The sequence below is a fragment of the Citrus clementina genome, unplaced genomic scaffold, assembly GCF_000493195.1.
Source record: "Citrus clementina cultivar Clemenules unplaced genomic scaffold, Citrus_clementina_v1.0 scaffold_1, whole genome shotgun sequence".
Taxonomy (NCBI): domain Eukaryota; kingdom Viridiplantae; phylum Streptophyta; class Magnoliopsida; order Sapindales; family Rutaceae; genus Citrus; species Citrus x clementina.
In genome coordinates this window covers 15732133-15758741 of record NW_006263303.1, presented here as the reverse complement: position 1 = coordinate 15758741, position 26609 = coordinate 15732133, and the positions used below count along the sequence as shown (strand labels likewise).

The window sequence follows — 26609 nt, the reverse complement described above, 5'->3', positions numbered from 1 at the left end:
TCTTTGTGTCCTCCATTCTCAGCTATATATGCACGTCTCCTGTTAGGCACTTGATTGGGCACATAGTTCTTTTTGAACATGTACCACCAATGAGCAGCAGTATGATTTTTCCTGAAATAGATCTGGCATGGTCCCTTAGGTTCTTCTTCATCAATAGGATTTTTGCCTTGGAACTTATCTGATGGATTTATGATCTGATTGAAATTGTTTCCACTAAATTGCTTTCCATTAGAGTTTCCAGATGGTCTTCCACCATAATTGTTGTTGTTTCGACCAAAATTGAAGTTTAATTGCCAATTCCTTCTTTGATTTCCTCTGTGAGAAGCTAGATTAACTTGATAATCCATGTGACTGACAGAGTATTGATATTCAATTCTGTTTTCATGACTCAACAGCATCCTATACACATCAGAGAGAGTTGTGCATTCAGGATGTGCATTGATTGTGGTAACAATTTAATCATATTCATATCCAAGGCCGGCAAACAAGCACAATACAAAATCTTCATCACTTATATTGCTTTCAGCCGCTCTCAGTGCATCAAGAGTGGTTTTTATCTTAGTGTAATACTCATGAATTGTCATTAATCCTTTTCTGGTAGTCTGAATTTGAGTCCTTAGATGCAGAACTCTAGCTCTAGATCTAGCTTCAAACTGAGTTGTAAGAATCTGCCATACATCCAGAGAAGATATGGCTCCAACTACAACACTTAGAACTTCTTCACTCAAGGTTGAAAGCAACCAGCTTATCAGCTGCTGATCATTTCTCCTCTAGATCTGGAACTGTGGATTTGGAGTTGTGATCACAGTTTGATCGCTGTCAATATTAATCACAGCTCGATTTGGTGGACTCTTTGAGTTATCAATCAGATCTTCTAAATTATTTGCATTGATTGTTGCTATCACTTAAGATCGCCATAGCAAATAGTTGTTATTGGTAAGCTTGATATGTGTGCTGAAGACAAGTGAGCTGAGAACAGAGGTGCTGACATTTGAGATTTGATTTGTGTTTACAGTTGATCTTAAAGCTCCATTGTTGTTTGTTTTATTTTCATTACTCGCCATTGTTGCTTCTTAAAGCTCTGAAACCATGAGAGAATTTTAGATCATATTGAGTAATGAATTGTAACTGTTTTATTAATCTAACAATGTATAACTTTGTTGGTATTTATAGTTGTACAACTCAGAATCTAGCTCATCAATTTTGTTTTACAAATTAACAAACTCAAGTAAACTGTGTATGTTATCATTTAATTACAGCCGTTCGTTCATAACTAATTTACTACATCACATAACAACTATGGAATCTTTGTATAATTGTTCTGCCATCTGGAATATTCTTCCTCTGCACGTGTAGATTACATCACTTTACTTGTGCAAACATCTTCCTTGGTAGCTTGTATCCCCACGTGAGTTGATCTAGGTTCAGCTTCATTCTCAACTTTAAGAACAGCTGCCTTGACACAATCGCAAGCTGCCTGTATATCAACTGTGGTTGGTGTGATTGTCTTGAGATTCTTGACACTACCACAGTACAAAGTAGAAGGGCTGCCTCTAGCAGTAAGGTAAGAGATGCAAGAAGCCAATTATGCATCGACTTATCCGCAAGTGACAGCCTCTCCTGGCTTTACCATGACCTGAACCATGGCAACGACTAACATCAATATGACAACACTTTTCATCTTTGCTAATGTATGCTTGTAGACTCAAAGCCTTTGAGGTTACACTTCAGTGAGTTTCTGCCTTGGCGAACTGTATTGGAGGCTATGAATGGCATGGGGAGCACCTGTGTATGTGATGCAAGTGAACTTGTACCAAAAAGCTGTCAAAATGTTTCATTGCTCGTTTCGTCATCGACCCCATCTATGTCTCTAGTCTTCCTTCGATGTCTCCAACCCGGCCAATCATAATATAATAGAATAGATAGGTGAAGGGAGAGATCTTGGGTTGATCACTTTAAGAGGAAGAGAGGTTTGATCTCAACAGTACTTCGGCCATAATAGAGTGCTTCGCGTTTACAGTACGTCAAGTTGCGCTATGGCATTTTTAATATTTGGTTGAATTGCTTAAAACCTTATCTTAAATATTATCATCATTGAATATAGATTATAGAAGCAAGCAAGGGTCATTCCCTAAGAAAATTGTTCCCAATTAACGAGTAATTAATACAAATGTACAAACTGACCATCAATGAAAATTGACTTAAAAAATCCTACTCAGATTTAATGAAATTAACTCAAACTTTCAAGATAAGTTAAGAGCGAATTGACAAACACGCACATAAAATTTAAAGTGGGATTTTCCATGTAAACTATAGCAAAGAATTTAAAACAAAAAAAAAAACTGAAATTGCAATAAACATTTTATAAAAGACTAAAATATAATGTGAATTGTGATTAAGAAATCAATATTTGCACTAAACATTAGATTTAAGTCAATTATTATTCACTTTCTTTTGAAAACAATAACTCTAAGATAATTACAAGCTCAAATATCTTGATATTTCTTTACTTAGCTGTCAAGTACAATAAGCTCTTACTTAATATCTCTCTATGAATTACCTAGAATAAGCTCTCTAGATCCAATTTACTGAAAGCATTAAAATCAAGAAAAATAGGTTAAATCAAGAAATAAATAAACAATTTCATTTTATTCAACTTGAATTATATTTCACATCCAATCGAACAAAAACCTCCCATAATCATTTATCACAATTTGCCATTTATATTTAATACTTCGACAATTATGGATCAAAAACCTACACTAGCAATCAATTCACCATCAAATTTCATTCAGTTTTGCATCTAAATAAGTAAGATTGCATTAAATCAGTGAAATATAAAATTTTTTAGAGAAAGATGAAGAAATTCTAAAACTTTACTAACTAAAAATCCATGTCTAGTGTTTTGAAATCAATCTTAACTTATAAAAAGGTTACTCACACATTCAGAATATTGAAAATCAAATCCATTAAAGAAAACTAAACAAAAGACAAGAGAAAGAAGAGCTTATTGATTGAATTATAGCTATGGCAGTCAGGTCTTCTCTCACAATAGCCCTCTCCTCTCTTCCTCTCAATCTTCTCTCCTTTGAATTGATTCTTCACGTTTTCTCTTATGTTAAGACTTGTTTCTACTAGTGTTTATATAGATCTTTAGTCCTAATAGTTGTAGGACCTGTAAAATTTGTGTAAGCTCTCCTTTCCTAGTAAAAATAGGACTTGAAATTCAGAAATAGGCCTGTATGTCAAAATAACTCCGGAATCTATTTTTATTGAATGCACAATTAGAAAATCCAAATAATCATCTAAGAATTGACTTTATGGCCCAAAATAAATCCTTAACCTTAGCTTAAGTTCATTATAGCCCAACAATATGAATAAAGTCCAAAAAAATAGTCGAAGAAATTATCAAAATCTGTAGAATCATAATCTAAGTTCTTCAAACCAATTTCCAAGTTTTCTACTCCTTTTTTATTTCTCTGCCTCAAGAACTCCGATAAAATATACAAGACTAATAAAAACTCAATAAGTCCAATAAAATATCAAATAATTGTAAAAAAAAGAAGTGATAAAAATTACTGTACAATTAAGCTCTTATCAAATTTTCCCACAGTTGTCTATTGTTCCTGTTTAAATCTTAACCTCACGATGTTGAGTATTATTGTAAAAATCACAGTAGTACTGAGTTGTTTGAATGAAAATGATATCTAACTCGTCACAAAGTTGGAGGACGACAAAGCAATTCACACGCACCACATCAAACTTAAACTCGTGTATTCGGCTATTTGTGTCGAGTGAGTGGGTATTACTTTATAGTTATTCTGCTTCCGCTAGGGATTACGTCACTAGATAAAGTAGCTAGGATAGAGTTTTCATATGATATGCTCTTTGTACAAGAAGTCACTTTTTCTCCATAGAGCATATCTAATATTCTAGGCCGTAGTCGAAGGCCAAAGGTTAATTTAATTTCTTTAATATGCAATTTATGGCCAGTGGTAGCTACTTCTTAAGATTGGATTATTTTCCCTCATTTTAGTCATACTTGAAATTGTATGAACTGCTAAATGAAGGTTGATATTGTTGGTGATAAATACATGCTTACCAGCCACCGATGCTCCGGCTCCCAAGAAAATAAGTATTGACAAGTGTTGCTGAGAGCAAGCCAAAGTTAAGCTTGATTAATTAACATCCTTCATTGTATTTACTAGTTATTAATGCTGCGTTTACTTTTTGAATTGGAGTGAGAATCTTGAGGAGTGAGAATCCTTGGATTAGGAGTGTGGAGTGAGAGTGGGAGTAGGGTGTTTACTTAGACTAAATGAAAGTATGGATTGTCAATCAGAATTCTAATTATTTGTTTACTTTATCTTGGATTGGGAGTAAATTGTTTTAAATTACAATTTTATCCTTATGTACAGAATTATAATTTGTAATTAAAAAATTAATAAAAAATATATTTGAAAAATCAAATAAATATTTTATTATATGTATAAATTAATAATAATTACTAATATTCTTAATTATGTAAATCATAATTTTTTATTAATTTTAATTTAAATTATGTGAATAAAAATTATTAATAATAGCAACACAAATAAAATATTATTATTGATAATATAGTACAAAATTAATATTTTTTAGAATAAAATATTTATTATTATTAATTAAATAAATAATTAATATTTATTAAAATTAATATTTAATATTATTAATTTAAATATAATATTTATTTATTTTTATTTTATTAAATTTAATAAAATAAATATGATATAATTATTATTTTTAATAAATATGATATTATTTATTTATTTATTTTTATAAGGATAAAATGGGAAGAGGGGGGAGTGGATTCCCACTCCCACCTCCCCCCATGGGAGTGGGAATCCCACTCCCCACTCCAAAATTGAGTGGGACCCACGGATTCCCACTTCTACTCCCCCCTTTTTCAAGATAAGTAAACACTGGAGTGGGAGGAATCCACACTCCACACTCTCACTCCAGAAAGTAAACATTACATAAGTTCATTTAAGAATAAAGAGGTTGTTTATATTGTAAGAAACTTTTCTAATTTAATTAAGGATTAAAAAAGCAAACACTGACACTTGAATTAATATGAAGTTATCATGTGCCATCAGCTTTCACTAATAATTTCTTTCTAATACATAAATAGAAAATCTATTCATAACCGTTAGTTTTGTAAAGTATTGTTCTTGCTTAGGTACACAAATTAGAAACTTTTAGAGGCCGGCTTGACCAATTAGTTTTCAATTTTTTTTTTCCACTCGTCACCTAAGTTCAAATTATGGGGAGGTAAGGGATAAAATAGGCTTAGAGCCCATATGGATTGTCTTTAAGAGATTTAAAAATAATTTTGAAAAATTAAAAAAAATTGATTTTAGTGTTGGGTAAATTCTTTTAAAAATCACTTTTGACAAATCACCACATCCTACAAAAAAGTAATTTTCCAAAGTCTGATTTTTAGAATCAATTTTATAATTTATATAATTTCATACATATCCTCACATATATTACAAAAGTTCAAAATTAACCTTATTCAATTAGGAAATAAAATCATTAAATTTAAAGAGATTATTATTATTATTATTATTATTATTATTATTATTATTATTATTACCAATATATATGAGATAACAAAATTGATATAATAATAATAATAATGATATATTATTAATAGTAGTAATATTAACAATGACAAGAATAAGAATAATAACAATAATAATATAAAAAAAATTAACTGTGGACAAAAGTGAAATTATAAAATCAAATTCCTTAATTTCAAAACTATATGAGCCCACAAATTTCATTCCCATTCCCCTTATATTTTAATATGTAAACATCATCAATCAATGAGCCCACAAATTTCATTCCCATTCCCCTTATATTTTAATATGTAAACATCATCAATCATTTATATCCGAGATTTCAATCCCTCAAACCTACAAGTAAACATGTTATTAATTGATTCTCTTTACAATTGATTATTTCTAAAGCACAAGTACAATATGTGTGTGTGTGTGTGTTTTTAATGTTATAAAGTTTTAAATAATTATATTACTTGTGCTTCAGAATTTTTTTTTTTTGTTGTTGCTGAGTTTCATGTGAAATTACATTTCCTTACACTTGTCCATTTCTGGCTGCACACTATTATAACCTTGATGACATTATAGGGTAAAAATTGTCATTTCACCTATGCAACACAAAACGACATCGTTTAAACATGATAAGAGGAAAAAAAAAAGGCAAAAATGGTCCAGAGCACAGCAAGCAAAAAAAAAAAAAAAAGCATTGATTCAACTTTGTGACCCACAACCATGCATGAAGAAGCAACAAAATCCCGCCTTTTTTCTGCAATTTCCACCCATTTTCATCAACAAACTACACTTGAGTACTGAAACTTTTGTTCATTCAAAGATTCAGAGTCTTAAGAAAAGTTGTGAGCTATTTAGAAGTCTCGACGTTTTAGTTTTTGGCAGTTTTAGGCTACTATCAAATAAGTTTAGTTGAATTTATTTACTGATTCATTTAATTTTCATCTGAAGAATGTTATTTAAGAATCTGTATGGTGATTGTTGTTAATTATTTTTTTTAGAAACCCTAGAAATTTTGTGATAAATTTTTTGGTAATGATAAATTGGGGAGTAGCAGGAAGGAGAAGAATGAGAGGGACAAAAATAGAGATTGCAGTCAAGATCAGAAAGGAGAGAACGAGTTCATGACACTAAATGAGAGAGGGAGAAAGACAAAGAGAGGGAGATAGAGAAGTCGCATCGAAGTGGGAATCAGTCATAAATGTATTGGAGCAATCGCAATGAAAGAGAAAGGAGTCGTGATAAGGAGGTTATAGAAAGAGAGAGGAGTCGGGATAGGGAGCTTAGAGAAAGAGAAAATGAGAGGGAGTTGAGAGATCAAGATAAAAAAAAAAAAAGCAAGTATTCTTAATTTTTTTTGTCTCATTTTGTTTGTTTATGTATCATTCTTGTGAAAATTTTTGTTGCTATCTAATTTAATAGAGGATTGTGTTTGAGTGGTTTCAAGTAGTTTTAAGCGTGAACAAAACAAAATTTGTCTTCTTTGCAAGGAAAATTTTATGGCTATCCACAGGTCGATGCCTTATCAAATATTTACAATGTTTAATTTTACTTTATATTGCAACAAGCAAATTATTGATTGCATGGGCTTCATATTAAATCTGATTTTTTTGGATTTATTTAGGACAAAATAGTAATTTTATGTTTAAGATTAAAAAAAAAATCATTTGCTCAATATTATGTTAGTTCTCGTAACAACGTGAAGACCGAAGTGGATGGATGCAACACATTGTAATTTTTAAGTGAAATTCTATATATATATATGTGTGTGTGTGTGTGTGATCGCACGCGTTTAAAAAAATACGAAAAGCAAAATGTGGGTAGATAATGCCCATAAAATTGAGTAGTAATTGAACTTGAATTCACCAGTCATGAACTCTTAAAACCGATCGAAGTGGCCCGGCCCGGCCCATTAGATAAGGCGAGTGGCTAGCTAGGGTTTAGTTTTGTGGCCATTAGTATATGAAGCAAAGCCTCACGCATCAAATTCGTTCGTTTCGGCTTTGCTGCCGTCGAGACTGAGAGAAACGGAGATAGTCTTCTGCATTTCGCTCTGTAAACAAGTATGTAACAAGCAAGCTCTCTCTTCTAGCATCTAGCTCTAGGTCATGGATTCAGTTAACTTTAATTAAAATTACATGTAATTATATGCCCATCAATCTTAAATCTTTTATATTTGATAGTTAGTTCTGAATCTGGTTGTGAATGTGATTGTGCTCACAGAAATGAAGCACAACAATGTAATTCCAAATGGGCACTTTAAGAAGCATTGGCAGAACTATGTCAAGACTTGGTTTAACCAACCGGCTCGCAAAAATCGACGACGAGTTGGTCGGTATTCTTTTCTTTAATTAGCTTTATTTCACTTCTTGTTCCTGTTGATATCGTTTTCATTTTGTTGGTGCTTATTAGTTGTTTGTTTGTTTAAAAATCACTAACAGCTCGTCAAAAGAAGGCCGTTAAAATCTTCCCTCGCCCTACTGCTGGTCCTCTTCGCCCCGTCGTTCATGGCCAGACTTTGAAATATAACATGAAATTAAGGGCTGGCAGAGGCTTTACTCTTGAGGAACTCAAGGTTTCTTTCTTCTTTTTCTTTTAGTTTCATTTTCGATAATTGATTTGATTAATATATTGCTTATGCATTCACATTATGTTAATTATGATTCAGTTGATGTTTCTTTGTTATTATTGCTTTAGTTAATCTTATTCTCTTTACCCTAAGGCTGCTGGAATTCCCAAGAAACTGGCTCCAACAATTGGCATTTCAGTCGATCATCGACGCAAGAACCGTTCTCTTGAGGGTCTTCAATCTAATGTTCAGAGGCTGAAGACTTACAAGGCCAAGTTGGTTGTTTTCCCAAGACGTGCTCGCAAGTTTAAGGTAATTTTTTTAATTTAAATCTGCTAAGTAAGAGATTCTATTTTATTTAGTTTTTGTCATTGGTTATCTTGATTTATATCTGGATGCTTTGCAGGCTGGTGATTCTGCTCCTGAGGAATTGGCAACAGCAACTCAAGTACAAGGACCTTACATGCCCATTACTCTTGAGAAGCCTACTGTCGACCTTGTTAAGGTTACTCAAGATATGAAGTCCTTCAAGGCTTATGACAAGCTCCGGATTGAGCGTGCGAACGAGCGCCATTTTGGTGCCAGGTTGAAGAAGGCTGCAGAGGCTGAAAAGGAAGAGAAGAAGTAAACAAACTTGTTTAAGCAGCACATTGAGTGTGGCACTACATTTTACATTTCAATTTTGAATCTTTTTGTTATAGTGATTTCAATCTCTTAGCTTTAGGTTTGAAGAAGTTATTTCATTTTGAATGTGGGAAGATTTCTTGGTTATATTATTTGCAATGGACCTACCCTATGGTTGTCTTGTTTTTTAATCCTTTACAGCATTGGCAATTTTAAAATGTTGGCATATTTTGTCTGGGGTGCATTATTGAAATGCAAATTGTGTTTGACCAGTGTTTAATTTGGATAGTAGCTAAAGCAACATATTTTTAAGTGTTTAAAGACTAACAATTTCATGTTTTGTTCATGCTGGTTTCTTAAAAGACTAGCTAATCTTGTGCTTGGTATTTTAGTTGTGCCTATGGCTATCATGGAGTTTGTTCTAAGGTAGAGCAAAAATCACGTCCACACATGAAAAGTGAAAAATAATAAAAAAGCTCATTATAATTTTAATTGTGTGGTTATAAAAGGGTGTTCTACCTTAGAGCGGTTTCAATATAGCTGGATCTTTTAGTTGTTTGTTTTTCTATTGCCCTGTAAATGAATAGACTTTGAAGAAATTTTTAGAATGCTTACCTAACTTCATCAATGTTTTTTAATTTTTATCTTTTTCAATTGATGAGAATGTAGTATAAAGATATTCATTTGATATAGAGTTGTGGATTGAAGGGAGTTTTCTCTCTTTTAAGACTATCATGCCATTTTTATTTTGTTAGTTCTTGGAAAATTAGGACTTAATTTTTTGGAGTGGCAACGGGGCGGAGAGGGAAGGTGATCAACATTCTCGTACTCGTTCTTCTCGTATCCATTTTCGATATTTTGTATATGTCTTTGTTCCCTACCCGTCCTGTTAGAATTGCTTGAGGAAAGGGCATGGGGATCCCTAAATATTAACGAGGGATTTTCAAGAGTTCTCGATTTTTGAATAATTGATACATTTAGTTTTCTAACTTAATAAAATTATATTAACTTAAAAAATATATATAATAAAATGAGAAAAATCATGAAGCTCCTAAGGGCGTGGTCATATTGATTGCAGTACAGTTGTAACCTCTACCAAAACTCGGGTTCGATTCTTGAGAGTGGTAAGGAGTGGTAAGGAGGGTAAAAATTATATTTGAACTTGTCCACCCCCCTTACCTTTAAAAAAAATGAGAAAAATTATGAAAGTGTTTTATTTCATTATATTTTACCAAAGTTTTAGTATATATAATATTCAAATAGTACTTTTCAAAATAAAATCTAAATAATGTGATTTTTATACAACATTGACGTGAGCGTTGTCCATAAGTAATGATATATTTTAGCCATTAACTATGGCATGAAGAGCGCTTTGAGGCTAACTACTAGCTAACGACGCGACGAGCTGGGTGACGCGACATGCTATTGGGCTATGATGAGATGGCAAAGTGAATAATTTAGAAAAGATGAGTGAGACTAGGGTTGGCAATGGGATGGGACGGGATGGGATGAGATTTACCAATCTCAGTCCCATCCCGTATATGCAAATGGGATGAAAAAACGTCCCAATCCCGTCCCTATATTTTTTTTGGGACAAAAATATATCTCAATCCTGTCCCAAAAGAGATGGGATCCTGCGGGATCCCATCCCAATTGGAAAAATTTTCATCCCTAAGTGAGACTATGAGAGAGTGGCTTAGGGATTTGATTTATGGATTGTAGGCTTGCGAGCTTTGAGGTGTGATTAAATCTTAATTATATTAAAGTCTTTATATAAATTAATATTTATATTATTTGTATAAATATTTTGATATTTGTTATTTACGCCAACATTTAATATTTTACAATTTAAATTTTATTATTTATTCACTAATAATTTAAAATTAAAATTAAAATTAAATTGAGAAAATGAGGAGAGAACATGGATTTCACCTCATCCCTATTTTTTTCTTGAATAAGAAATTGAGTATAAAATTATTTCATACTCTCCTCAAATGGGAAAAATCTTTAAGATCCTCGTCCCATTGGTAATTTCTGCCATACCCAATTGAAGGCTCATCTGCGTATTTGTAGCAGATTGGTGATGGAAAGAGTTGCAATATGTGGGTCATGCCAAAACAACAACAGTTAACAGAATTTTGGCTTCTTCTCTACCTTTTCAGTTTTTAAGTGTCTTCGCTACACTAAAAGTAGTAAAGAGGATAATCTTTTGGATCATATTTCCTCACCTAGAGTAAAGAAAAAAAAAAAATGCACCGGCAGACTCTTATCACTGGTTTTATAAATAGGAACCTTACATACTAGAATCGACTGTACTACATAATCAATAAACTAGAACTTTTAGTTAATTTCTTGGTTACAAGTCTCCAAGTAAACTGTCAGCTGATAAATGTATCGGAATCTACCGCTTCACATTGCCACATACTACCATCACACTAGTATATTTAGCTGCACATTTGTCTCATGGAAGTATAACTACCTTGACAATCCTACCTATTTAAAGATGAAAGTTGAGGAATATGATCATGCACTAAGCAACTCAAAAATCCTAAGATGATGTATCACGACATAATCATGCAATTTTTTAATTTATTTTTTCAAGTTGTAACAATGGAATGCTATATCCTGTCTTGTAAGATTCACCAAAAGAAATCAGTGGATGGTCCAGTCAGTATTCATGAGAAAACGAGGGATTTACCCATCCGAGCTTTGGAGAAGTTGGATATAAACCTTACGAAAAAAAAAATGCAGAGCAAAACTTCACTTGGATATCAGATATGAGCCGCTAAAGGAAAAGAGTGGAGTCTGTGACTGATTGGAACTGCAACATGAAAGGGCAGCAGACAGAGATCTGTAATGCAAGTTCACTTCCTAACAACAAGGTTCAACTTTGGTTTGCGAGCTGTCAATGATACTAGTGGAAGAAAATAATCACCGTGAGATAACAGTTTAATGCTGTAGCCAATTAAACAACAACGTAAAAACAGCAACTGGAAAACACGAATGAAAACTGCAATAGCTAACAACAACTGGAAGTGAAGAAGAAGAACAACAGGGTAGAGAAAAATCGAAACAGAAAATAAACCCGAGGCCTGCAGAACAGTTTCTTTAAAACAGATTTACCACCCACTATTAATGCTTTAGGTTTGTTGGTAACTGTTTCACAGGATACAACGGGCACGAATTTTCCGTCAAGCACAGACATATAATTCTGGCAAACCACAACAGCGGCAAACTCAATCTGTGTGCTGGTTTCAGTGTTCTTAATATATGCCATTAAATAGTTATAACAGCCAATTGATTTTAAAAGGAAAAAAAAAAACAAAAAACGTGCCATGCAAGCTTGGGTGATTTTGGGCTGACATTCGCGTACGTAGGTCGCGCGGGTGCACACGAGTTCAACCAAATCGGTCTTGGATTTGCACCCCCTACGCACGTGCGTGTGGAGAGACCTCTATTCTTAAAATTCTTGCTCATGTATGATTAAGTGTTTATATATAAACACTAATCCCTTGGCTTCTTTTTCCCATGTGAGATAAGTCTCATTTCCTTTCAAATTTCCAACTTCAAGGGTGAACACTAATCCCCTGACTGTTGGTAGCATGTAAAAATGAACCTAGCTTAACACCCATTGTAGTCTAAAAATTTTCCATTATGTCTTTGTTGAATAAGTTGAAAACTTCATAAACAGATGCATTTTCAAGAATAGGAGAGTCAATCGTATCACGTCATTTGTGTATTCATCCGATAAAATTAGGTCGTGCATAGTCATTTTTAAAACTATTACTCAATAGACAGGTAATAGATGTAGTACACACACCCAGTATACTGAGATTATCTCAATACTTATAACACTGATGTGTTTTTATTGCAATAAGACTGCATACGCTGTTACAGGACTCTTTTAAGCTGAATTTGAAATATGATCACCAGGACCTGTGGAACAAAACCATTATTTAACGCTATCATAGATATGATTATGGAGATGGCAACACCCAAGGCTACATTGGCCATCACTTTATTTCTCATCCTGGTTTCCTCCATCTTAGTTAATGCTGTAAATAGCCAAAAGAACAAATCAAAGTTAACCTTGAGTTACCAAGTTTCTAAGGGAAACAAATATGTGACTTATGAATCTGGAAGGTTTTGCATGTAAAAGAAGATATGCAATGGAAGGACTCACTTTGCACAGTTGGTGGACCTCGAGATGGGAATGTTCATTTGAACTCCACATTTTGTAGGAAGAGAGGAGGCTGCATCTTCCTTGATATTCGGATATCGAGCAGCAGCTGCCTTGACACAATCACAAGCTGCCCGTCTGTCCGCTGTTGGTGGTGTGATCGTCTTGAGATTCTTGAGACCATCACAGCACACGGCAGAAGGGCTGCCTCCAGCCGTCAAGTAACTAATGCAAGAAGCCAAAGATGCATCGACTTGGCCGCAAGTGACAGCCTCTCCTGGCTTCACCATGATCTGAACCAAGGCAACGACCAACATCAATATGACAACACTTTTCATCTTTACTAATGTATGCTAGTAAACTCAAATTACTTTTGAGGTTATACTTGAATGAGCTTCTGCCTGAGTGAACTATAACGGAGGCTCACCTGGGGTATTTATAGCAGATTGGTGATTGAAAGAGTTGAAATAGGTGGGGTCATGGCATTAACAATAACAGTTACAGAACTTTGGCTTCTATCTGCTTTTTCAGTTTTTCAAGTGATATTGGCTACACTAAAAATAGTAAAGAGGATAAGCTTTTGGATCATATTTCCTTCTATTTTGATGTTTCTGACCTTCTGTTAGTGCCTTCATTGGAAGAAACAATGTTTGTTGGCTCCCAAAACTACACAAGGGATCATTTAAACTGCAATAAAACTTCAATCAATCATGATTTTCAGGTATCTCTGCTTTTATCATGCCATCCATCTATGCTTGATCAACTGCTCATTATTTCCCCACGTAAGCTAAAACAAAAAATCATGACGAACGATTTAGGGCGAATTGTTCTGATCTTTCATATATTTTCATATGTAAAAGAAGGAAATTACTTATGATATGACTAAGTATTCCAAGTAACATGAAACAGGAAATCTTTTCAGTGACAATGGCTCCAGTTTGTGATAACAGATTCGTATAGCCACTAACTAGAGGCTTTCCCTCAGAACCTTTGCTACTACCAGGAACTACTTAAAGCTTCAAGCAGACGATGAAAAAGCACCAACTGGCGAGAACTATTTGAATGATAACACCAGACAGTAGTGCAAACTAATAAATTAGCAAACTAATAAACCAAGCTTCTATCATGAAAATGAAAAGGAGAGCAAATTTATTTGGATGCCGTTAGTACTGGTGGAGAAACAGAGATTTTCTGTGACAAAATCATCTTCTTTCATTTATAAAATTTACTGGTAGTACTGTATATCACGCACAAATTATCGATTGTATTATACGATCACGTTATGTTTGTCTGATCAAGAAGTTGGATTGTGGTGTACATGAATCAATTCTTTCCATTTCATCTGCCATTGTGGTAAATGAAGCCAGCTTACCATCAATTCTGGTCCATTGTTATGTCTTCGTTGAGTGAGCTAAAAATTTCACAAACAGATTTTTCGACTTTCAAAGTGCTTTTCTTATTGATCCCAAATTTGAATGCAAGAGGTCAACATCCCTATTGCTTTAATAAAGTTATCCATGAAGAAGATTGATAAAATCTCTAATAAGAACAGCCACGGTTGCCATTTCAAGAATTGAGAGTCAAGTGTATCATGCCATCTACGTTGTTTACATGTAATACTATTATGCGATCTTATCCATGAGTTTAAACTTTTGGATAAAAAATGTTTCACTAATATGTGTATTCATCCAATATAGTTGGAAAGTACATACATTCATTGACATACATCTAAATGCTTATAACATGGATAATCATATGTATTTATTACAATAAGACTGCATACACAATCACAATCACTGCCTCTCCTGGCTTTACCACGAACTGAAACATGGCAACAACCAACACAAATATGACAACACTTTTCATCTTTACTAGTGTATGCTAGTAAACTCAAAAAGACTTTTGAGTTATACTTCGGTTGGCTTCTGCCTGGATGAACCATATCGGAGGGTATTTATAGCGGATTGGTGATTGAAAGAGTTGAAATACGTGCGCCACGGCATTAACATTAACAGTTACAGAATTTTGGCTTCTCTGCCTTTTTCAATTGTTCCTTGCTACACTAAAAATAGTAAAGAGGATAAGCTTTTATGCCATATTTCCTTCTCTTCTAGTGTTTCTGATTTTCAGTTAGCGCCTTAACCGGGAAGAAACATGTCGGTTGGCTCTCAAAACTTAGCAAGGGATCGTTTAGACTGCAGTAACACTAGAAACAATCATGATTTTCAGCCATCCTGCTTGTCTCATCCACCTAACTCTTCGATCAACTTGCTCATTCTCATCTTTCATATCTCCCACAATTAAAAGCTAAAACTAAAGAATAACGAACAATTTGAGGCAACATAACTTCATCCGCCATTGGATTGAATAGTAATGGCAATAGTCATTCAAGGCAATTACTGCTTATATACACATACGAATTACAAAAATTTTCAACGACAATGGATCCAGTTTATGATATCACAGTTCTATAACCACTAACCGGAGGCAATTCTCAGAACCTTGCCTTAAAGCTGCTACCAGGAACTACCTAGAGCTTCAAGCAAAGGAGGAAAAAGCACCAAATAGCAATAACTATTTGAAATTGTAATTGTATTTTAGTCAAACCGTAAAACAGATCTCAACATCTCTGTGCCAGAAGATAGCATCAATAAAATTCCTGAAGTCTAGAAAACACTGAACATTGACAACATTAACCGAAGATCCAGGCTATCATCCATACTTATCTACAACATGCCAAAAGTAGTCTACTCAGGGGAAGGAGTACAACACAATATGTCTGGGCATGTTTCAAGCCTGGTAAAGGTTTCCACCAGGCATGCCTCAATTTCACTGTCTTGGTGTGTAGCTATTCTGAAAGGAAGGACCATCTGCATTCTGGTTCATATTCCCAGGCGTGTTGCCTGACCATCTGGCATTCGGCGGCATTCCTCCCATGTTCCCTGAGTTGTAATTAGGAGGTGGCTGCATTCCTCCATAATTATTTTGTGGCGGTGGAGTTCCTCCATAGTTGTTCTGTGGTGGTGTTCCTCCATAGTTCTGTGGTGGCGGCGTTCCTCCATAGTTGTTCTGCGGTGGCGGCGCTCCTCCATAGTTGTTCTGCGGTGGCGGCGCTCCTCCATAGTTGTTCTGCGGTGGCGGCGTTCCTCCATAGTTGCTCTGCAGTGGCGGCGTTCCTCCATAGTTGCTCTGTGGTGGCGGCGTCCCTCCATAGTTGTTCTGTGGTGGCGGCGTCCCTCCATACTTGTTCTGTGGTGGCGGCGCTCCTCCATAGTTGTTCTGTGGTGGCGGCACTCCTGCATAGTTGTTGGGTGGTGGCATTCCACCATAGTTGTTGGGCGGTGGTGTTCCACCATAGTTGTTCTGCGGCATCCCTCCGAGGTTGTTCTGTGGCATGCTTCCCATATTTGGTGACATGTTGCTGCTGGAAGGGACGTTGTTAGGGGGCATACCACTCATATTAGGTGCAGGGTTTGGCATACCCTGGTTCTGAAAATTGCGGTTCTGCATGTTCTCCCTTCTTCTTTCAAAGTTTCTAGATCTATCGTAGCTGCGAGGCCTATCATTGCGCCTATTACGCTCATTAGCACGAGCATTGTTCCTAACCCATTCCTCATGATACTTTGGGTCATAAGGAACAGCCTGCCCATTAATGAAAGGTTCCCCTGAAAATGCAGAAGAAAGGGTAGTAAAGCATACAATATTGTACAACATAGCAATGAAGTGTAGCTAATAAAGAAGATCCAACTTCCGTGAAAGAGGTCTAGCATTACATAAAATGATGGCCATTGAGATTGCATGCAGCACTCAACATTGTGCCAGACTTTTTGTTATGTTAATAACCAACAAGCGTCCACGAAAAACTTTTAACAAGCTTCTGCTTCAACCAAAAAGGAACAAACATGTTGAGTGCTGCACTTCTAACAAACTTTTAAAAAAAAGATAAAGACATACAAATCATTGGTATAACCATAAAAAATGGTCGAGGAAAAAATTGAAGGTATTCAAATTCAAGACACTTTCCTTGGATTACCCTAACAACACAATTAACAAAGATTTTGGGTAAGTAAGAAGACAAAGAAAAGGCAAGACTTTTTTGCACTTCAATATAGTAAAGCGATAAAGTACAATCTTTCCAAATAAAATTTATATCGAAAAGAAACATAATAGATCATCACTGAATTTGATTGAAATAAATCTTCAAGGGTAAATGACAAACCAATTGAATGCTACAAGAGGGAAAAACTATCATATGTTACCCTGCACTATACAGACAAATTTGAGCTCAAACATCATAGTCCTATCTCAAATTTTAAAAACGGAAGGCATATCTTACCTCCATAATCTTTGTTTTTAACATCCAAATATGAATCAGGAAGAACCCAGCGCACTCCAGGCAACTCTGCAGACGAAAAAAATCATAAGTTTCCTTCTGTAAAGGTCAAAGCCAAAACAAAAGCATAAGTCAAATAAAATATGTACCTTTGAGCTTGTATGAAGTTTCTTCATCCACAAGAGCTCCAAATGCGTAGTAGTGCTTAGTTGAAACTGAGTAGATCTTCATCCTTGCTTCATCCTCACTATATGTGAAAAACATTGAAGGTCAAAAGTCAAAAGGGCACAAGAAAAAATACTCAATTCAGATACAAAAAATTGAAAAACTAAATAAATAAAAATATTAACCCATCAGAAAAGAAATACAAATAAATACATAAACAAAAATAATCAATAAATATTTGGTCTAACCGGCCGTCAAAAACCGTGGCAAGGGTTTTGATATAACGATCAATAATCTCGTCCCTAGTGGGGTCCCCTTCAGGCTTTTCCATCACAACGAGCCAGTGCTCAAAATCACACCCATCAAGCAAAATCGTTTCTTTAGGCGGCCGGTTCGACCAATTGGGGCTGCTGTCGTTGAGCGAAGCGGTGGCGGGACGTGTCGACATCCCGCGAGCGGAGGGCCCGGTGACGATTCCGCCAGAGCCAAAACGAACCGCGGCGGACAAAGGGCGGAAGCGGTTGAGGAAGAGGAGGGGTAGAGAACGGGAAGAGGGCTTGATGGTGGTGGCGGTGGTGGAGAACGAGCGAGACAAGAGAGACGCTAGCGCTTTGGTGGCGGTGGGATTTGAGAGAAACATACGAGAGAATATCTGGGTCGCCATTTCTGCTAAACCCTAAGAGACAGAGGGAGATAAATGAAAAGGAAATTAGACGATAGGGTTTATGGTTAGGGATTTATAGTTGTAGACGCAGGAGAAAAAAAATAATAAAAGAGCCCCTGCATTTTTAGTGAAATTGCATAAGGGTTTTGAAAAATCAAAAGAGTTTTTTTGGTTTGGTTTTTTCTTTTTAATGGATTTCAGAAATTCTTGATTTTATTTATACGATGAGAATCTTATGATCAAAAGTAAAATTTTTTTGGGAATTTATCTAATTTATCTTTTTAGGGTTCGCCTATGTTGCTATTGTACCTTACCACAGTCTTTGTCTTTTGCAAATTAATTAATGTAATATTTCATGAAACCTCTTGCACTCTATTTTATTTATAATTTATCATAAAGTATTATAATATTTTATACTTACCTACATTATCAAAATTTAATTTATTACCTTACACTTTATTTATTTATTATTTTTTATAAGTATTAAAAGAGTTTTTATTTTCAACCACGCTACATTAATAATCATAACACATTAAATCATTAATATTAATGGAAAGTCAAAAATATCCTTAGATTAACATTAAAAAATTTTGTAAAATTAAAATTAACTCATCTCCCATCGCTGATCATTAATAAAGTTAACTCATCATCAACAGAGCTAATTAGGTAGAGTTGGCGAGTGATGATGGCTACAAAAGGGAGGCTTAAGAACATTTTGGCCACAGTAGCGACCACAAGGTTGACTGAGGCAAGGGCCAAGATATTTGGGCATGTACTTAACCCCACTAGCCAGAAATCACCCAACAAGATTTTGTGGAAGAAGCTCATCAGTGACAAGGTTGCTGGATGGTACCCATATGACATCAAGAAAGATGATCCTCTCGTCATGGCCCGCCAAGAACAAGAGCGCTTATCCAAGCTTGAAATGTTGAAACGTCGTGGAAAGGGACCTCCCAAGAAAGGCCAAGGGAAGCGTGCAGCCAAGCACAGCAAGTAGATATTCTACCTCTGAATTACCTGGGAATTGGATCATTACTGATTTGAAAGAAGATATGCAACTAGTTTTGGTACCTTTGTTTTAGCTTGTGGAATATAAAATCTTATCCGTTTTTTGTGAGATTTTCCATTTTGTGCCCAGTTTCTGATACTGAGTAGAGTTTCTGTCTTGAATGGAAATTGAAGTATTTGTTGGTTTAAAAAAAAAAATCATCATCAACAAAATTTTCAACCATACGAGTGGGGATTCTAGTCTAGGTTAATTAAAAATCGATCTATTCATAACTTATAATTAAAAAAAAAAAACTAACACCAAAAGAAAATAACCCAAATACCCACACACGCAACATCCAAACGAAATCAATCCAAAATCAAATTCAAAAGAAACCATCATGGCTTCATCTCTCCAGTCTGCTCTCAACCCAAATACCCACATTGTGAAGCTACCTGCTATCGGTTGCCACCACACTGCTCCACGTCGGCAAGATAGCACAGTCACACCACGACCGACAGCCTTGACCCATGTCAGCCTTATCTTTCCTCTCTCGAAACAACATCACGTCAGCTGCACTACAACCGCACCATGACAGACAGAGGAAATCGGAGATCTATCGAAGCCACAATATGAAGCTGCAGCGCATAATCGCTTTGGATAAGCAAGGCCTGAGCTTGCCTTGCCATCACCATTTCACTTTCTCTCGCTCTCACTTCGGTTTTTCAGATCAAATTGAGGATTTTGTTATCCTGAGGTAGCATGTCATAAGCTGGCAATAAAAAAAAGTGCTCAGGCAGTAAGGCAGAAAAGGAGGTGCCTCAACTAGGAGAGGTATGAGGCTATAAATGACGAGGTGGAGAAGCTCTTAAAAGCAGGGTTCATTCGGGAAGTCAATTATCCTGAGTGGATATCGAATGTGGTGTTAGTAAAAAAGGTTAATGGCAAGTGGAGGATGTGTGTGGATTTCACGGGCCTCAACAAGGCGTGCCCGAAAAACAGCTTTCCCTTACCAAAGATTGACCAGCTTGTAGACTCAACAGCTGGACATGGCCTGCTCAGCTTCATGGACGCATTCTCGGGATACAACCAAATCCCCATGTTCGAGTAGAATGAGGAAAGCACGGCATTTATTACTAACCAGGGTCTGTTCTGTTACAGGGTAATGCCATTCGGTCTTAAAAATGCAAGGGCCACGTACCATAGGTTGGTGAACAAAGTCTTTAAGCCGTTGATTGGGAGAACAATACAGGTGTACGTGGACGACATGATAACTAAGTCGAAAATCCCCAAGGAACATGTCGAGCACCTCGAGGAGACATTCGCACTTTTGAGAAAGTACAAGATGAAGCTCAACCCGAAAAAGTGTACTTTTGGGGTCGAGTCAGGGAAATTTTTCGGATTCATGGTGAGTCATAAGGGGATCAAGGCAAATCCCGAGAAGATCCAGGCGATCATTCAGATGAGGTCTCCTCGTAACCTGAAGGAGATGCAGAGCCTTATGGGGAGACTGGTGGCATTGAGCCGATTCATATCCAAAGCTACAGATAAGTGTCAGCCATTCTTTCAAGTGATAAGGAGAGGGAAGAAAACAGAATGAATCCCAGAATGCGAAGAGGCATTTCAGAGCTTGAAGCAATACTTGCAGAAAGCACCCCTGCTGTCCACACCAAGGGATGGGGACAAGTTATCTTTATATTTGGTGGTATCAAATCATGCCACAAGTTCTGTTCTGGTGAGAGAGGTAGAAGGGGTTCAGCATCCGATATACTACACCAACAAGGCCCTGCTCGACGCTGAGACCCGATACCCACCGTTGGAGAAATGGGCACTCGCTCATGTGGTCGCTACTCGGAAGCTAAGGCCGTACTTTCAAGCATTCCCTGTCTCGGTAATAACAAACCAGCCGTTATGTCAAACCCTACACAAGCCGGATGCCTCTGGTCGGCTAGTAAAGTGGGCTATAGAGCTGAGCGAGTTCGACATTATTTACAAACCCCGAGCAGCGATAAAGGCTCAAGCAATGGCCGATTTCGTAGCAAAGTTTGCAGAGCTTGAAATATGTTTGGACCAGCTGGATATTGCTACAGACAGCAGCGAAGACCAGCTGGATATTGCTACAGACAGCAGCGAAGCCCGAGTATGGCAGATATCTGTAGATGGGTCATCAGGGGAGCAGGGATCAGGAGCATGAGTTGTCTTGGAAGGCCCAGAGGGGGAGGAAATCTCTTATGCTGTAAAGTTAGAATTTGCAGCTACAAATAACCAGGCAGAGTACGAAGCCTTGATAGCAGGCTTGGAATTGGCTAAAGCAGTGAAAGCAGATAGAATGAAGATCAGAACTGATTCCCAGCTAGTTACAAATCATGTCAGTGAAAGATTTCAACCGAGAGAGGAAAAAATGGAGTAGTACCTGAAGATAGTCAGACAGATGATGGGAAAATTCGAAGCGGTTGAGGTGATACAAATCCCTAGGGAGCAGAATAGTCGAGCAGATAGTTTGGCCAGGATGGCAGCGGTAGCAGACCCAAAAATGCCAAAGTCGATCCCTCTGGTGGTGAAGTCCAGCCCGAGCATCGAGCATAATCTGGAGGTGCTGCGGATAGAAAAAAAAATGCTCGTGGATGGACCCGATAATTTCATACCTTAGAGACGGGGTATTACCATCAGATAAGCTACGAGCTCAGAAGATTAGAGCCCAGGCCTCGAGATACACGATGATTGATGGGGTATTATATCAGGGAGGATATACGCTACCGTTCCTTCGGTGTTTGGATGAGGACGACGCGGACTACGTGCTGAGAGAGGTACATGAAGGAATCTGCAGAAACCATTCTGGTGGGAGGTCTCTGGTCCACAAGGTTGTAAGGCATGGATATTTTTGGCCAACAATGCACCAGGATGCGCAGGAGAAGACCAGGAGCTGTGTAAGCTGCCAGAGTTTTGCAAGTTTCTCCAACAAACCACCAGAGAAGCTTACCTCTATGGCCTCTCCTTGGCCATTTGCTCAATAGGGAATTGATCTGATCGGCCTGTTGCCAAAGGGACGAGGAGCGGCAACACATGCAATAGTTGCGATAGACTACTTCATGAAGTGGATAGAGGTAGAAGCCCTTAGCAGAATCACAGAGAAGAAGACAACAGACTTCGTGTGGAGAAACCTGGTCTGTCGGTACGGAATCCCTTATGCCTTGGTAACGGATAATGGCAGGCAGTTCGATAATCACAGCTTCAGGGATTTCTGCCAAAACCTCGGGATAGAGTTGAAATATTGCTCACCTGCTCACCCACAGTCTAACGGGCAAGTAGAAGCAGCCAACAAGACGATCAAGAGGCTTTTAAAAGCCAGGCTTGGAGCAAAAAAGGGTGCTTGGGTTGATGAGCTATCAGGTGTATTATGGGCATACAGGACAACCCATAAGACAGCAATTGGGGAAACTCCCTTCGCCTTGGCCTTCGGACACGAAGCGGTTGTACCAGCCGAGATATGAACAACCACGCACCGGACAGATCATTTCGATGAGCAAGAGAACAATGACCAGATATGCTTGAATCTAGATCTGCTAACCGAGAAGAGGGAACAAGCATCGAGGCGATCAGCCATTTACCAAGTAGAGGGTTGCTCAGTATTACAACTAGAAGGTGAATGTACGGCAGTTCAAGGTCGGAGATAGGGTGTTGAGGAGAGTGAATCAGAACACGAAAGACTCGGCCCATGGAGTACTCGGACCAAATTGGGAGGGGCCCTATAGGGTCAAGCAGCTAGTTGGACCCGGAGCTTACAAGCTGGTTCGCACGGATGGCCACGAGGTGAAACGCCCATGGAACGCGGCACACCTCAAGAAATATTTCCAGTAACACTTGTTCATTTTTTAAAGTTATTTCTGTTCATGCTCATTGTGTTTTATTTTTATTTCAAAGCAATCTCATGTAAAACCGAATTCAATAATAAGTGAATCAATGAGGAATTTCAGTCAACTGTACTGTTCAAAAATTTACTAAGGCATGCAAAGGCTCACCAAGTCTCAAAACCTGTTTATGGCGAGACCAGAATCCAAGCGTGCCAGGATCTACTCGACCAAGCGAAGGCGAGCAGAATCCCAAACATTGAAAAAGTTTCTAAGGCATGCAAAGGCTCAAAGCCTGTGTATGGTGAGACCAGAAGCCAAGTGTGCCAGGATCTGCTCGACCGCGCGAAGGCGAGCAGAATCCCAAGCATTGAAGAATTTACTAAGGCATGCAAAGGCTCACCAAGTCTCAAAGCTTGTTTATGGCGAGACCAGAAGCCAAGTATGCCGGGATCTGCTCGACCAACCGAAGGCAAGCAGAATCCCAAGCGTTAAAGAATTTACTAAGGCATGCAAAGGCTCACCAAGTCTCAAAGCCTGTGTATGGCGAGACCAAAAGCCAAGCGTGCTGGGATCTGCTCGACCGCGTGAAGGCGAGCAGAATCCCAAGCATTGAAGAATTTACTAAAGCATGCAAAGGCTCACCAAGTCTCAAAGCCTGTTTATGGCGAGACCAGAAGCCAAGCGTGCTTCCACCACGAGAACCATCACACAAACAATCAATGACCTACAACTAATTATCCTCAAATTGGTCAACAACGTTGATCAATATTGAAGCCATCATCAAACCTATCACAGAGAGAAAGTGAGAGAGCAAGAAAAGAAACGGGAAAAAAAATATTGAAGACAAAATTTGAGAATAATTTTATTTTTGCAATACTTATTAATAAATTATAAATAAAATAGAGTGCAAGGGTAGGGATGGCAATTGTACCCGCAAACCCGCCCAAACCCACCCGCCAAAACCCGCCCGTTGCGGGCGGATTTAGTATTATAAATTAAAACCCGCACATGGATGCGGGTGGGTTTGGTATTAACCTTATATCCGGTGGATACCCGCATGAATATCCACCAAACCCGTAATATTTTTTTAAAATATTTTTAATTTAATTTAAATCTAAAAATGTATAAAGAAAATAATGTCATTAATTAAATTACCAAATAGCCAAATGCTCAAAGTTGTGTATGTGTGTATGTGGCCTATATCCTATTCTAAAGTCATAATCTAAAGAAAACTAAAGGCATTTTCCTTCGAATTAGTATTTGAAAATATTAATCTTAATTATTATTTTAGGTATTGTGTTGGATGGGTGCTTATGGTGGTGAATGAAATGAATATATTCTCTTGGAGTTTGTTTTAAATGATAATATGAAATGTAATTATTATTTTTAGATACTAGTTTATGTTTTTTAAATGGATTTGTGTAATTTATACTTAAATTTGAGAATTTGTGTTGAATTGATGTGGAAATTTTAATTTTTCATTTACATTATTTAAATATAAAATTGAGTATGTTATATGGAATTTGAGGTTATTATTATAAATTTATATATTAAACATTTGTGATTTTAAATACGGAAACCCATACAAAATCCGCTGGATATCATTGCGGGTTTGGTAATTGTTAAAACCCGCTGCGGGTGGGTTTTTGTAAAAAAATTAAAACCCGCTGCGGGTTGTAGGTGGGTTTGATAATTTAAATTTTGTGCGGGTTTGAGTTTGGTAATGGCAAACCCGCTGCGGGCGGTGCCCATTGCCATCCCTATGCAAGGGTTCAATAAAATTTTATATTAACTAATTCACAAAAGATAAAAGACTGTGGTAAAGTACAACAGTGGCAACGTAGACGAACCCTTTTATCTTAAATCTTTTCATAATAAAAATTATCTGAAGGTTCTCGATATCTTCGAGTCAACTGATTTTTTTAATTCAATTTATATGTCGATCTGGATTTTGTATTCCAACGGCTGAAGCTTTTTCTAATTGCCCAACAATTTTTGGGCTTTAGCTGGATTCATTTCTGAGAGTGCAAAGGCCAGCCTAACCAGGCCCATTTAACATGTTCCGTTGCGTTTGTATGGTAAAACGAATGAGTGATGGTGATTCACTGTCAATTTTATCACGTCTATCTCGTCAGCTCCCGCTTCTCAATTAATCTCAATAAGAATTTTAAAATAATTTTTCTCTCAATTTATTCCATCTAATCTTCACTTTACTTTTAATTAAAAAAATCGCCACCTTACTCTTACTGTAATTTTTGGACTTTATCTCTTTTTAGGGGTGTTTGCGGATCAAATTTTGTAGATTAGACGTCAATCCATATCCGATTCATGATTTTACGGATTATAATTTTTAATTTAATCCAATCCACGGATTAGTTAAATTCAGTTCAAATTCAATCCATACGTCTGCAGATCAGATGTGGATTTGACCCAATTCATATCCAATCCACAATTTTACAGATTGGTTTGGGGGCTAAAATTTTTTAATCATGTCCTATCTATGAACTAACTAAATAAAAAAATTTAATATAAAAATGATTTCACTACCGATCAAATTCAAAATTAAATAAGATTTAAATAAATTAATTGTTTAAATAAAGTTAGAAAATATATTCAAAGTTTCAAAATATAACACATCAAAAAGAAAAAAAACTCATTTATTTGCATCAGTACACGAAAATTAACTGTTTAAGAAGCTATATTTTTTATTTAATTATTTTATTTTATATTATTATCAGATAAGATATAATATGGTATTAATGCAACTATATTTTAACTTTTTTATTTTTTTACAAATTCGTAGATTTTTGCGGATTTATAATCCATATCTACTCCACTAACTGCGAATTTTTAAACTTTTAATCCAATCCAATCTAATCCATGGATCAGATTTCTACGAATCAGACAAATTGAGCGGATCAGATTCAATTTTGAACATCCCTATCCTTTTTCATACGCAATACCATTTAAAACTTAAAAAATCTACTTGAAAGAAAAAAAATTCTTTAAATCTTTCTCTTTCTTTACTATTGCAGCTTTTTGTTTTATTTTCTCTTCACAAGTGCAGCCATGGCTCGTGGGCCTGATGGGGAAACAAATTTCTAGGTTCAGATTTAAATTCTTCCTTTTCTTTTTATTAGTGGGGCAATGAGATTATTCCTTGGTAATTAAATTAACCAAACAAAAAAAAAAAGTAAAGTGGAGAAGGCCCTTCAGTTAAATGCACTAATTTATTAGGAACATTGATTTAACCAACCTATTAAAAACGACTCTAAGAAAGAACGATATGGCCTACAGCGCAGCTGCCTTAAATGCTCGTAAAATAGGCCAAGGTTTTAAGGAATATCTTGAGTATAATTAAGGAGTTGGTGGTACAATATAAGAATTCAAATTTGATAATGGTCCATTGAAGATAAATTGATAATTTTAAAAGCAAAATTCAAAAAGAAAATGTTTTATTATAGAAGTAAAACTCTTCTATATATTGTATTGAAAGACAGGTGTCTTATGTAACTTTTTTTTTAAACCATAAATATTACTTGCATAAAATTGTTTTTAAAATAGTATTATCGAACAAATATTCTTTATTTTATTATTGTTAATTACCGTGGAACGAGAGCAAATAC

General features: G+C 36.3%; 4 protein-coding genes across 4 annotated transcripts; 2 read left to right on the top strand and 2 right to left on the bottom strand.

Annotated features, from left to right (window-relative positions):
• Nucleotides 1-7573: 7573 nt before the first annotated feature.
• LOC18053894 (60S ribosomal protein L13-1) lies at nt 7574-8993 on the top strand. Its single transcript, XM_006451662.2, has 5 exons — nt 7574-7672; nt 7833-7940; nt 8051-8184; nt 8332-8490; nt 8585-8993. Exons 2-5 carry the CDS (start codon nt 7835-7837, stop codon nt 8804-8806), a joined length of 621 nt encoding a protein of 206 aa, XP_006451725.1. The 5' UTR covers nt 7574-7672; nt 7833-7834; the 3' UTR covers nt 8807-8993.
• Nucleotides 8994-12981: 3988 nt separating this feature from the next.
• On the bottom strand, nt 12982-13320 carry LOC18053893 (non-specific lipid-transfer protein A). The gene has a single exon (XM_006451661.2). It carries the CDS (start codon nt 13318-13320, stop codon nt 12982-12984), a length of 339 nt encoding a protein of 112 aa, XP_006451724.2.
• Nucleotides 13321-15353: 2033 nt separating this feature from the next.
• On the bottom strand, nt 15354-18204 carry LOC18053891 (multiple organellar RNA editing factor 8, chloroplastic/mitochondrial). The gene is made up of 4 exons (XM_006451659.2): nt 17729-18204; nt 17465-17562; nt 17319-17384; nt 15354-16647 (listed from the first exon to the last, which is right to left on the bottom strand). Exons 1-4 carry the CDS (start codon nt 18142-18144, stop codon nt 15812-15814), a joined length of 1416 nt encoding a protein of 471 aa, XP_006451722.1. The 5' UTR covers nt 18145-18204; the 3' UTR covers nt 15354-15811.
• A 625-nt stretch (nt 18205-18829) lies between these two features.
• Nucleotides 18830-19142, top strand: LOC18053890 (28S ribosomal protein S33, mitochondrial). The gene has a single exon (XM_006451658.2). It carries the CDS (start codon nt 18830-18832, stop codon nt 19139-19141), a length of 312 nt encoding a protein of 103 aa, XP_006451721.1. The 3' UTR covers nt 19142.
• Nucleotides 19143-26609: the final 7467 nt, after the last annotated feature.